Genomic DNA, 14,244 nt, shown 5'->3' with positions numbered 1-14,244 from the left:
TTATTTCTCTTTGATCAAAGATCCCTATATATACAGTAAAGAGAGACCAATTCCCTGGACAAAAGGTAGTCTTTTAAAGCAACCAGAGCAGACAGACCTTACTGCACAAGTGAATGAGCCAAGATCACACAGAGTCAACTGGAAACAGCCTCGGTACACTTTCTTCGCATGGGAAAAGGCAGAAGAGTCACTGAGTCGGAAGCATTCTGTGCTGAAGCTTGGAGCCGCCTAACGCACAAATGCTCTTCAAGATATTAAACGGTTCCTACCCGCAGCGAGGAGGAGAAATCCAGGAACACCTCGCAGAACTCCTAAGAACCTTGGCGATCCTCTGACCACATTTTGGGCCAAGCTTTGAAGTACAATTCACAGCCATTTATTTAAAGAAACAAAATGCCATGGCATTTACCCTTTAAGGACTCTATTCCCAGGTTTAACTAAAACATGATAGGGGGTACTTGGTAGGTGAGAAAAAAATTCAAGCAAGGCATCATTTCGTAGTAGAGATGCCTGGTAGAAACTTATGCCCAACGACTTTTAATTTTAGAGTCATCATGCACCAGGCTAATCAGTAACCCTGAAAAGCCAAGTCAAGACAAAGCTCTCTTTGCCCACGTATAACTGACTTGGCATGTGGCTTTGAGTAGGTACTCACCTGCCCTCATCTACACTGGCCTTGATGACGGCCGAGGTCCCTTCCAGGGCCACCCACTCTATCATTCTCTGTCCGTCTCAAGAGGGCAGCTGTCTTCAGTCTGAACTAGCTCCGTAAGAGATTTTTAGAGCCAGAAGCAGCAAGAGAAATCATCTAAATCCACCCTTTCATTTAAGAGCTGAGGACACCACTGGCCTGGGAGATGGTGTGACTCAGGAAAAGTGATGGATGCTGCCAGGAGAGGAATGGGTATCAGTCACCATGGTGACCAAAAGAGCTGGGTCCCACCCAACCAGCGAGTTCAGAGCACCTTGAGGGGCAAGTAGGATTTGGGGTAAATTATCCAATAATACTTGGGAGTAGCCGAGTAGGGGTAGCTTAGTGAGTCCGAGAGTATGCAGGAGCAAATAAGAGAGCAGGAAAAACAGGAGTTGAAAACAAACACGAATCTCAGCTTCTTTTTGGTACCTGTTGGTAGAGCTACCAGCTATCAATTTGCTGCCCACTTCAGTGAACCAAGGCCTCCTGGGGCTGCAACTTGGGTTTGCTGTACGAGTTTGCTCTACTAATTTGTTTCCATGAAGCAGGCAACACAGGAAGCCCAGCGCAGCAGCTTGGATTTGGGTGTTTCATTACACAGGCTGGCAGTGCTATGGGAGTCCATATTCTCTCTGGCCTTAGAAAGAACAGGGCTTCCAGTCTTGTTTTTTCAGCTAAAAAAATCCTAACTTTTCAGCATTGCTGAGGAGCTCTTACACTAAAGACCAGAGAAGTTAGAGGAAACGGTACTAATTATGATCATGATTAATTCCCCCTGAAGTTCTTTATCAGAGCTGCCCTTCCATCTCCCGTCCATCTAATCCCACAGCCTAAAAAGAGTCCACACCAGTACTATCTATTCGGACAGAAGTAGATTTTCAGTGCTTGCATTGCCCTGAGATCAAACAACCCTCAAATCTGACGGTATACCTTAAATTTACAGCGTGCAAAGTCAGAAATTCTTGCTGGAATGGAAACAGCAGCCCAGCGCTGCATTCCTTGCCTGTGCAGATGATCTTTTCTGTGCTGGTCTCCATCTGTAATACTCTCCCCCATCTCCTTCCTCATAATAGCTAACGGCCTTTTTAACTCAGTGTTCGCGCAACAGGCACCTACTCTCTTCCACTGCCAGACATTAAATTCTCAGGCTAACCCAAGCCCCTTCTGACTGCATAGTCTGTGAGCACACAGCAGCAACGGATATAGTCGATTCGTAGAATATTTATTTGAAAGGCTGCTTTGTAATTAAGTCAGGTCAGTGGCCTCCCAGCCAAACTCTTTACTCCTCTTCAGTAGCCCTTCCTCCCACTGCAAGTTAATTAACGTGGCCCCAAGAGTTGTTATTATATTCCCCCAATAAATACACAACTTTTTTAATGGATAAACTTAGAGTGTAAAAAGAGAGCTGGCTGTCTGAATTCACAGCCCACCCTAGCTGTGTCTTTGCAGTGGGCAGACACTCACCACTAAAAAGGCAGAAAAAGGGGGCAGCCAAGAGACGGCTCCCAACACCATCGCACTTCTCTCTCAGCACAGCATTTTCCCATTTAAAGAGAGCCATGATGCTGGGCTGGGGGGAGAGGTGGCGGAAGGGAGTACTTGGCCAAAAAAAAGCCTGATGAGAACTTTACCATGACCTCTGCGCTCAACGATAGAATTTTGAAAGGTTTTAGTGCACCTTTTCGAGCTACTTGGTTTTAGCCTAACTGCCATATTATCATCATTTCTATGGGAAAATATATGTTGAACCCCAAACGTCTGACTGAAAAAACGAATTCTGGAAGGCAGCCCATGACAACTAATCCATGTAAGGGCTACCATATACACGGAACAGAGACACAAAGTTTGTTACAACGTACGGCAAAAAGTACTTAGAATGATGGTGATACAAGAGGTGTATACCAGATGTAAGAAATAGCAGAGTACTCTAAGACCTACGTTGACCAAACTCTTATTAGTTGGCTAATTGTTTTTTGTTTTTTTAAAGAGATAGGGGTTAATCCTAAGAAAACAAATGGGTGTGGGGATTAACACAATCCCCCCAAACTTTCCAAGTTAGGTAGCATCTGACAGCCATTAACAGTTCAGCCCGATTTCCCATCAATTTATTACATAATACCACAGATGTTCAAAGTGGGGACCTTGGAGGTATATCAGAATCACCTGGGAAAATAAAACATACAATATTCAAAACATGACTAAATCAAAGTCAGAAAAATGAATGCAGTTTCTGTAATGGACTGAATGTTTGTGTCCAAAATTCACATGGTGAAGCCTAAATCCCCAGGGTGATGGTATTTGGAGGTGAGGCCTTTGGGAGGTGATTGGGTTTAGCTGAGGTCAGGAGGGTGGGACTCCCATGACGGGATTAGTGTCCTTTCTAGTCATGAGCGACCCTGCAGCTTGCTGCTCTCTGCTAATTGAGGACACACACAGTCAGCAGTCGGCAGAACTCCATCAAGCTAGCACCCTGATCCTCGACCTCCAGCCTCCAGAACTGTGAGAAATAAATTTCTGTTGTTTATAAGCCAGTCTGTGTTGTTAAAACAGCCCAAATGGGCTAAGACAGTTTTGTTTATACTGCAAGAGTAGAGACAGTAAAAGATATTACCTCATTCCATCCTACTTTGCCAATACATCTAAGTTAATCATAGTTTTACTTATATATAGGAAAGAAGTGACTAATAGGATTCATGAAGGGGCTATTAAAACATACCACATGCAAATGATGTGAAAAGCACTGAAATCATGCACAATGGTCCTTGCTCTGTGGTAAAGGTCCCTCACAAATTAAAGCAACAGAGACAAGTAAAGTAAAACTTAAACACTGCCTCTGCTGGTGTAGCAATCAGCGGAATTTTACTTAGCCCTGGCAGTTTTCCTAGGCTGGAAGACATCTGACCTTTGCCTTCTGGAAAACATATATATATCTTTAAGAAATCAAGCAGCCAATTTGTGTTATAGATGAGACAGGTGTTCATAGACTACAGAGCTCCCAAGGTACCTATTTGATCAATCAAGTGCATATGGTTTCAGAATTAAAAACAAGTTCTAGTTCATCGCCACTGGCTTGTGTAATGTTGAGCCCAGAAAGAGCCAATGGAAGTTCATCAGTAAGGAGCAAGAGAAAAGGAGAGAAAGGATGATCACTTTCAAGTCTAGGTGGTCAAAAATTACAGTTCAAAAGAAACATATCTATGTGCATCAGAAATATACTGACAGGGGGACTTCCCTGGTGGCACAGCAGATAAGATTCTGAGCTCCCAGTGCAGGGGCCCGGGTTCAAGCCCTGGTCAGGGAACTAGATCCCACATGCATGCCACAACTAAGAGTTCACATGCCACAACTAAGGAGCCAGCCTGCAGCAACTAAGAAGCCTGTGGGCCACAACTAAGGAGCCTGCCTGCCGCAACTAAGACCCAGTGCAACCAAATAATTTTTTTTTTTTGCGGTACTTAGGCCTCTCACTGTTGTGTCCTCTCCCATCGTGGAGCACAGGCTCCGGACGTGCAGGCTCAGCGGCCACGGCTCACGGGCCCAGCCGCTCCGCGGCCATGTGGGATCTTCCCAGACCAGGGCATGAACCCGTGTCCCCTGAATCAGCAGGTGGACTCTCAACCACTGCGCCACCAGGGAAGCCCATAAATATTTTTTAAAAAGAAAAAGAAATATATACTGAGAGAAGGAATTTCCTGGTGGCCCAGTGGTTAGGACTCTGCACTTTCACTGCTGAGGGCCCAGGTTCCATCCCTGCTCTGGGAATTAAGATACCACAAGCCACACGGCACGGCCAAAAAATGAAAAAAAAAAAAAAATACTGATAGAGAACAGAAAAAGATGCAAAAAAAAAAAATCATAAAGAACTATATAGCAAGATAAATAGGGTCGACCCTTGGGTGAAAGTAATGTTGGTGGTAATTTATCTTCCTACCTTTTCCAGCTCCCACCGGGGCACGAACCCGTGTCCCCTGCATCGGCAGGCGGACTCTCAACCACTGTGCCACAGGGAAGCCCTCCCACCCAATTTTTTAATGAACATTTACTATTTTTATAACAAAAAAATTTAAAGACATCTAATCTTAAAAATTAACAATTTCCTAATAGTACATCCATTAATTTAGGATATTAATTCACATATCTAAAATACAGAGTGAACCAATAAACTCTCAGAGGAGAAATGATAGTGAAGGCTTAGCTATCTGGAAGACAGAATTTTCCAGATTGCCAAGAGTTAACTTTCTTTACCATAGCTTATAACTTTTTTCTTCTCAAACACTGTGTTCCCATAAAAATTAGATTTGTTCTTTGAAATGGACAGAACTTCAGGATAATATTAAAGCCTCGTTAATATTTAAAATGTGAAAATAACACTTTCATAGTTTACCAGCTCAGTAAATTTTGCTTTTGTTCAATGACACTGAAAATGAAGGTCTTTTATGCAATAGATACATATATAATTAGTCAGATTTATATGGTTTCTGAGCTCAAGTTTTTATCACTTGGACATCAGCACAGTATTATACAAATGTGCATAATGGGTTCATAATTCCAGGGGACTCTTTTACCAAATAATTACCATTGGTGGAAAGCAGGTTTCAAAGTCTGGGGTGTAAACTCTTTTGCTACATCAAGAGCACAGTGGAGAAATCCTGGGCAAAGAACACATACCACAGTGCATGTTGCAAATACACTATCACATCAAGAAAAAATATCAATAGCAGTTGTCTGGGGAGGATTGTAGTCTAGGTAATTTTTTTCACGTTTGTACTTCTGTGTTTACATTTACCACATTTTCTTGAAAGGGCAATGGATTACTTTTACAATGCAAATGCTTGATTAAAAAAGTTTTCAAGGGCTTCCCTGGTGGCGCAGTGGTTGAGAGTCCGCCTGCCGATGCGGGGGACACGGGTTCGTGCCCCGATCCGGGAAGATCACACATGCCGCGCAGCGGCTGGGCCCGTGAGCCATGGCCGCTGAGCCTGCGCGTCCGGAGCCTGTGCTCCACAACGGGAGAGGCCACAACAGTGAGAGGCCCGCGTACCGCAAAAAAAAAAAAAAAGACTAGCTTATGTCCTCAAAGACACCGCACATGCAGACTGCCAAAATCCCTACTGTTCCCCTTCCCAGTAACAAAAAAGAGGGATTCCACTTCACGTCTTCTGCAGGAACTCTCTTCTGTGTTCTCGGCATCTCTACTCCATGCAACCTGTATCTACATTTTACTGCATTATCTTCTCTCCCATTTCTGTCTCCTCTCACATCCCTGCTTCCCTGCAACAAGGCTCGATTTAGATTTATCCAGCCCATGTGTGTTAATTAACAAACAATTAAACCAAATGCCAAGGAGCTTCAGGTCCTTCTCAGTTGGTTACGCGGGAGGGGGCAGTCCTGCTGCAGTAGTAATGCTGTTCCCCTAAGCACAGCTCGGCACAGGGCATCCCTCGTCACTGTCCACAGGTCCACTGGCCTCCCTGGACCAGGCTCCACGAGGCCAGGGACCCGACGTCATCTTTCTTAGCAGAGTTTGTGGCAGACGACAGTCATGTTAATAAAGGTGTGTTGAATTAACGCAGAATGTGTGCCACACGAGTGCAGCACGGACAAAAAAGACAGTCACACAGATCCGTGGATTAAAGAGATGGATAACCAGATCAGGGAAGGTGGTGAGACGTTTGAGGCTCAAATAATATGTATGCTCATTTTCCTGGAAAATGCGGAGGGCAAAGTACCACAGAAATTAGATGAACACTTTGATTATTAATGGCAGTACATACAATTTTGGGAGCGCTTACTATATGTGAGTCACCAGGGATACAGGGGTGAGGTTAACATCGTACCTTCCCTCCTTTACCTTATGCGGAGCTCACAGAAACGAAATGATTTAATTGTTAATTGCTGTTTGTGTACCAAGTGGTACAGGAAAAGGACAGAACGTCATGGAAACACTTTGGAGCACAGACCCCAAAGTGACTAGAGGAGCAAACTGGGTAACAGTTAAGTAGGGATGGGGCAGGGGAGGGAGAAAATGGGCCAGGCAGAGGACACAGATCCATGGAAACCTGGGGGCAGGAAAGCACTGGGCACATCAGAGCATGATTTTTAAACTGCAGGTTGTGACCCACTACTGGATTAGGAAATTAGTTCAAGTCACTTGTCACCTACATTTTGCTAAAAACGAAATAGGATTGAACAGAAAATCAGTGCAAAGCACATAAGCAAGTGTTTCACAGAACTTGTCCCAGTCATAAATACAGTTACAAAAACATCAGTGTACTGGGTCACCACGTAAACTTATTTACTGCTGTGCAATCCACATGGGGACAATTCTGTGCAGGGGAACAAAACTTGCCACCCCAAAATAGGTCTATTTGGCACAAGGATTAATTTAGGCTGATTGTGACATAGAGAACAGACTGGGGGGTTGCCAAGGTGGGGGAGGGGTGGAGAGGGATGGGCTGGGAGTCTGGGATGAGCAGATGCAAACTGGTGTATACAGAACAGATAAACAACCAGGTCCTACTGCATAGCACAGGGAACTGTATTCAATATCCTGTGACAAACTATAATGGAAAAGAACATGAAAAAGAGTGTATATGTATGTATAACTGAGTCACTTTGCTGCACAGAAGTAATTAATACAACATTGTAAATCAACTATACTTCGATTTTTAAATAAATAAACAAATAAATGATTTAGGCTGATACTTTTTAAGGCCCCAAAGAATCAGGAGGAAACTTTGACCTTCCCCCTAACTGCCTAAAAGAATGTAGGTAGAGGACCTGTTCCAGAAAGGGAGCTATCACCATGATAACGGTAGCATGACCTAGGTATGTAGACTAGGAGGAATCCAGCAAAGCCTGTTTGTTGAAATTCCTCTCTGTGTCCCACTGTCTCTGCCTAGCAAACATTTGTTTGCCCAATGTTTGCTTTTCCCTCTGCCTGTCAACTGCCTTCCTCTCCTCCTCTGAAGTTCCAAACCTCTGCCCACAACATCCTCTTTTGTCTTTAGTGCTGAAGACAGTGTTAAAGTGAGGGCTTCGACAATTTTGACGAATTTTCTCTCCCACGTATACATGTCATTAAACTTCTGTTGATTTTCTCTGCCAGAAAAACCTAGAAGGGAAGAGGATAATTTCTCCTTCCCCGACAAGACAAATGAAAGAACTTCAATAGGGATGGAGCGTGAGGAGAGGCAGAATGGAAGATTTATCCCCCCAACAAACCTACAAGTTAGAGAGTACGTCTGTTCACAGAAGAGATCAAATCGCTGGCCTGACGTCACACAGCTTATTCAGGTGAAAGGGAGATATGAACCCAAGAGTGTCCCGAAACTACAGGGGCTGAGATACTGTCATTACACGTAGATGCTAATAAATAAAATGACCATTCCAATCCTAAAGCCAACCTTTAGAAATGGGTGTCTGTGCTTTGGGACGAAAGGGCATCTCCGATAAGAAAATACACCCCAAATTCTAGAAATAACTGAGAAGACTTTACTGGGCCAACCACAGGAGAAAAGAGTAAGAGGTCTAGTACATGACAGGCATCCCTGTTCGTCATTAAGTGTTAGCTGAATTACATGACTAATTCTCCAATTCATTCCAGATTTTTCTACTGTACTAGCTAATAATAGTTAAGTGTCAAATCCACCTGTTTATGGCTGTTTTCTTCTTTCCTATAACTTCCTGTGCAAAGTGCACAGAAGGTTCTCACATCTGCTGAGCTGAACTTCACTTAATAAATAAGCTAATTTGTGCCCTTTCATGCTAGTTATCCTCAGGAGAAGGAAAATCCTTCCTAGTTGACAGAACACATTCTGATGAAGAGTTCTTGACACTTAGAGAATATTTTAAGTTCGAAATGTTCTTATCACCTAAATGTAACAGTGACCACATGTCGGAATAGGCAGTGCCCACCAGTGTGTGTTAGAAAGAGCCCTTAAGAGTACTAAAGTCATACTGACTAAAGTAATCCAGTTTATCAGACTAATTATTAGTGCTGCAAAGACCACCTAACGTTACAGTTTTCTGAACATGCTTTTTTACATCTGCTTATAAAGTATCTTTTGGAGTTAAACATTCAGAATGCTAAGATGTGTGACTTGAAGAAAGCCTCTTGATCTCCCTCTGGGTTTCCTTCTCTGAAAAAGTGTGAGCAGGTATGAGCAGGCTGGGCCACCTACAGGCCAAGCTGGTCCATTTTCCTCCCAAGCCTGCTTCCTAGGCAGCAAGTTCTGGAGGAAGAGGAAACGGGTGCAGGTAGCTGTGGTTCCAAAGCCTGGGCAGATCTGATGCCCCTGCCCCTGGATTTCCTTGTGATTTCCCCACTTTCTCACATCCCCATGAGGGGCTGGGGACAAAGTAACGACAGAGTAGTCTTCCCCCGCAATGTGGCCTTCCAGCTCTACAATTCTATGAATTCTCATCCTGCAAAACACCGACAGAACCACTGATAGCCCAGAGCCCTTGATGATCAAGCTGGTAACATTCCCTTCTTAAAGAATGAAAAGATCTCAGATTCTAAGAGAAGAACAAATGCTATCTGACTAATTCGAGCGTCCATGCCGAAGGCCTGACTTTTGGTGAGATTAACTTAAAATTAGGCCTCCAGCACGTGAGTTAATTGGAGCCCACCTTGCAAGGAGTCTAAGACTTAGTCCCAAACCCAGATAAGTTCTGCTTTACAGAGAATAGGCAGGTGCCTTCTTTTTCTTTCTTTCTTTTCTTTTTTAATTCATTCATTCATTCATTTATTTTTGGCTGCGTTGGGTCTTCGTTGCTGTGTGCAGGTTTTCTCTAGTTGCAGTGAGCAGGGGCTACTCTTTGTAGCAGTGTGCGGGCTTCTCATTGCGATGGCTTCTCTTGTCGCGGAGCACGGGCTCTAGGCACGCAGGCTTCAGTAGTTGTGGCACACGGGCTCAGCAGTTGCGGCTCATGGGCTTAGTTGCTCCGTGGCATGTGGAATCTTCCCAGACCAGGGCTCGAACCCGTGTCCCCTGCATTGGCAGGTGGATTCTTAACCACTGCGCCACCAGGGAAGTCCCCAGGTGCCCTCTTAAAAACCGTTACAACCTAAGCTACACCTTCAAAACAAACATGTATGGCCAACATGAATCCCTGGCAGAGGCCTTCCAATACCCCTTCTGCAGGTTCAACCCATTAGGTTCAAAATATAGATGATTTTTTTTTTAGTTTCTTTTTATTTTGAATTGAAGTATAGTTAATTAAAGATGTGTTTGTTTCAAGTGTACAGCAAAGTGATTCTGTTACACACACATATATATATATGCTTATTTAAAAATTAACAGCAGCAGCTACCTTATGTTGAGTGCTTATGTAGCAGGCATTATACAAATCACCTTACACTCTCATTCACTGTACCTGACACAGGTTTGCTATTATTGCCATTTTACAGATAAGGAAACTGAGGCTCAGAAACGGACTGGTTGAGACAACTAGATGCAAAAGAATGAATTTGGATCCTATTTTACACCACATATAAAAATTAACTCAAAAGGAATCAAAGACCTAAATGTAAGCACCCAAAAAGACAACGGGGTAAATCTTCGTGACTTTGCATTCTAAGATATGATACCAAAACACAGCAACCAAAGAAAAAAATTAATAATTGGACTTCACCAGAATTAAAAAAGCTCTATGCTTCAAAGGACACACTCAAGAAAGTGCAAAGAACACGCACAGAAAATGAGAAAATATTTGCAATGATGTATCTCATAAGGGACTTGTATCTTATAAAATACATATATTATATGTATAAGAATATATAAGGAACTCTTATAATTCCATAAAAAAAAGACCTTGAATAGACATTTCTCCAAAGAAGATATACAAATGGCCAAGAAGCACCTGAAAATATACTCGACATCATTAGCCTCAGGGAAATACAAAACCACAATGTGATGCCGCTTCCCAGCCACCAGGATGGCTGCAATAACATGGTGCAGCCACTTTGAAAACTGTCTGGCATTTCCTCCAAAAGATAAACAGAGAGTTGGCATGTGACCCTGCAATTCCATTCTAATTTCCAAGAAAAATTCAAACACATGTCCACGCAAAAAATCGTACATGAATGTTCACAGCAGCATTACTCATAATAACCAAAAGGCTGAAACAACCTAAATGTCCAGCAAAGGATGAATGGATAAACAAAATGTGGTACATCCATATAATGGATTATTACTTAGCCAGGAAAAGGAATGAAGTACTGATATATGCTACACCGTGGATAAAAATATCACGCTAAGTGAAAGAAGGCAGTCACACAAGACCACACACTATATGATTCCGTTTATAGGATGTGTCCAGAATAAGCAAATACACAGAGACAGAAAGTAGAGTAGTGGTTGCTTAACGGGATTAGGGGATTGAGTGACAAGGTTTATTTTGAGGTGATGAAAATGTTCTAAAATGGATTTTGGTTATGGTTACACAACACTAAATATACTAAAAACCATTGCATTGTACGCTTTAAATGGATGATTTGGAATGGTATGTGAATTATAACTCAATAAAGCTGCTACCAAAAAAATAAATAATTAAGATATTCAGCAGAGGAAAGAGGTTCACACCTGGTTCCATTCAAGTCCAATACCCAGACCCTGAACCTACCCTACACTGCCTTTCAAAGTACAAATGACAGCTCTTCAGGCACCTGTCTAAATCCACACTTTATTTAAACTCTTCCAACAAAGCAGTGGCAAGGCACGGGACACATAGGATAATTGTCTTCAAATAGCTTTTAGTTTTAAAAATATGTTTATTGTCAGATAGAAGAGCAAAGGCATGTACTACACACATATATCATTATAATGCACAGTACAGCACATGCCTTGGCTCTTCTGATAATAATTTCAGTATAGGATATATTATATTATATAGACTACGAGGTATCGTAAATATTATAATACAGATGATAATCCCAAGAGATGGCCACAAGAGAGGATCAGATCACATCCATGGAAACATGGAAGACATTTATTTCTACAGTAGAGCAAAACAAACATTCCCCCCTAAACACCGACTAAAATTACTTGTAGTTAAAACAAATAAATTCCCCAACATATAATCATCCTAGACATACCCAAAAGAAAGGGGGGAAAGTTTTAGGATGGTGTTACTTTTCTCCATCTTAATTAAAATGAGGACTTGTAATGGTCTATATGGGAAAAGAATCCAAAAAAAGAGTGGATATATGTACATGTATAACTGATTCACTTCGCTGTACACCTGCAACTAACACAACATTGTAAATCAACTATACTCCAATAAAAAAAATTTTTAAATAAAATTAAAAATATAAAATAAGGACCTGATATCCCAGATCTGAGGATAATTTCTAGTTTAGGGCTTTGCAATGCACACATTCCATTGTGGAAATCCATTTCTTTGGTGCTGAGGTCTGAAAGAAGCCTTACAGTGGACTAAATCATTAACTTTGGGAGAATGTATGCCTTTGGGCCTCATTTTAAAAGCATTTAGTCACTAAAGTTTCCAAAGAGCCTTAAGACCGTGCAGCCATCCATCCTCTCTCCCAGGGACAGTAGGATCAGTCAACCCTTCTCTTTCTGACTCTAGGCCACTACCTCCACCTTGTGGCCACAACTGAACTGTGGGGGTCAGAGCTCCAAAGTCTCCTCAAGGAGCCTGTAAACAAACACAAGATAGAAGCTACTTCCGTTATTGACAGCCATCACAGGGAAGGTGTTGACCAAGTGAAGTTCTCACAATACTAACCACTGTGAAAATTTCACCTGGCCACTTGGTTAACTCTTGATTAACAAGTACCAGTAACGAGTTCTTGGTATGTCAGGGACTTAAACAAGAATCTTCAAAACTTTAATTGGGAAGAACTGGCTATTGCCTACCCTGGAAATTAAACAGGTGAACTTTGGAACAAAATGCTTTAAGCTGGAGGCAGGGTCGGGGTGGGGAGGGGGGATGTGGGGGAGTTTTCTAAATTTAGAAATTGCATCTGAATTCCAAAGAGGACGGGTAAGAATCGATTACTCTGGATATGTGTAAAACAGCCAACCCTCAGAAATGAAGCTTTTTTGTTCTTTAACCTAGAAGGAATGGAAAAATTTCCAAGGCCATTATTCATAGTCTTAGAAAACCCAGTGACGTTCCACCCTTTGATATAGGTAGATACAAGAATAACACAAACACCAAAAGTCAGTCCAATTAGTTTAAAACAAACCCTGGCTTCCTCTCAAGCCTGACATTCCCGTCACGGTTTCAGTCTCAAGTACAATGATGAAATGAGAATGGTCCCGAGGGTGATTCAAGAACCAGTCAGCATGGAGTAAGATGCACAGAAAGATCCTAAAATTGGGATAAATCAGACAACTCTGCATGAAGAGCTTGGCCAGATCATCAAAGTGGTAATTGGGATCCACATCGCAAAGAACTAGAAAATGTGAATATGCTGAATTTGACACGGAGACCAGGTGGCAGTAGACTACGGTCAGCCTCTTCTAACTCTGGGAAAAGAGCGTGGGGAAAAGCGCTAGGAGCTTCTGTCTGACACCCCAACTTGGAAGGACGGATAACGGTGGTCCACGATTCTGTGAGTTGGCAAATAAGGACCAGCCTGGCCTCCTAAGGCAAGACCTGTGCTCAAATACCAACGTCTACCAAGGGCAATGGCCAAAGAAACTGTGCGCTATCACCTTCCGCCTTCTGTACCTTTTTAAGCTTGCCACACCTGACTTTAGTTTGTGCTTCTCTGTTTGCAAATGGAAAACCTGGGCCCAGAGAAGTTAATGAAGTTAATGCAAGGTCACAAAACTCATCAGTGGCTGAACCAGGACGTACAACTAAGTCTAGGGCTCCATACCCGTATCAACAAATCTAGGTGGGAAAAGACAGGGTTCATATAAGGTTGCTAATAATTCAAAGACAGAAAATGCTAACTGTTCTGAAGAACGCTTGAAAGAAAAGTTTTAGTTCCATAGCCACACTGTCTCAGGAAATTTCACAGAAACGATCCTGTGGTTAAAAACATATTCTTCCCCCTTTTGCAAAAGGAACCTAACATTTCCTGCCTATAAATCAGTACATCACAACGTATCTCCTGAAACTTTATTAATTGTGGTTAAGAAAAGCACAAGTGTGTGAAAGAGTGAGCAGGTGCTATGCAGATCTGCCAATGTGTACTTCAGAGAGGAAGCCGCCACTGTGGGAAGAAAAAGTTGAAAAACATTTTTCACTGACATTCCTCAGGCCCTCTTAAAGCTTGAAAGAACAGTTGATGATATGAGAAATATATATATATATATATATATATATATATATAACTATAACGATCCTAAAAAGGGTACAGAGAGAACTATACATTTTTACCTGTTCTAACGTAAGCTGCTTAGAAATGGTATCGTTCTCCAGTTTCTTAATTTTCTTCATCAGTTTGTTGACCTGGAATTCCTGTTCCTGCTCGAGGTGCTGTTCTAGCTCAGCTTTCTCATGCTGCAACTGGAAAATGAAAAAACACAGATGTGGAAAGCAAGACACTCAAAAGCCATGGGAACAAC

General features: G+C 42.3%; 1 protein-coding gene across 3 annotated transcripts in view; it reads right to left on the bottom strand.

Moving 5' to 3' along the window:
- CCDC6 (coiled-coil domain containing 6) overlaps positions 1–14,244 on the bottom strand; it is a 149,392-nt gene that overhangs the window by 63,966 nt on the left and 71,182 nt on the right. For all 3 annotated transcript variants that reach the window (XM_060034954.1, XM_060034953.1, XM_060034955.1), the window contains exon 3: positions 14,057–14,185. In XM_060034954.1, coding sequence (XP_059890937.1) covers positions 14,057–14,185 — 129 coding nt within the window. The remainder of the gene's footprint in view (positions 1–14,056; positions 14,186–14,244) is intronic.

This window comes from Delphinus delphis, chromosome 16 (genome assembly GCF_949987515.2).
Source record: "Delphinus delphis chromosome 16, mDelDel1.2, whole genome shotgun sequence".
NCBI lineage: Eukaryota > Metazoa > Chordata > Mammalia > Artiodactyla > Delphinidae > Delphinus > Delphinus delphis.
Note: the sequence above shows the minus strand (reverse complement) of the source record. Positions and strands in the feature narration are given on the sequence as shown.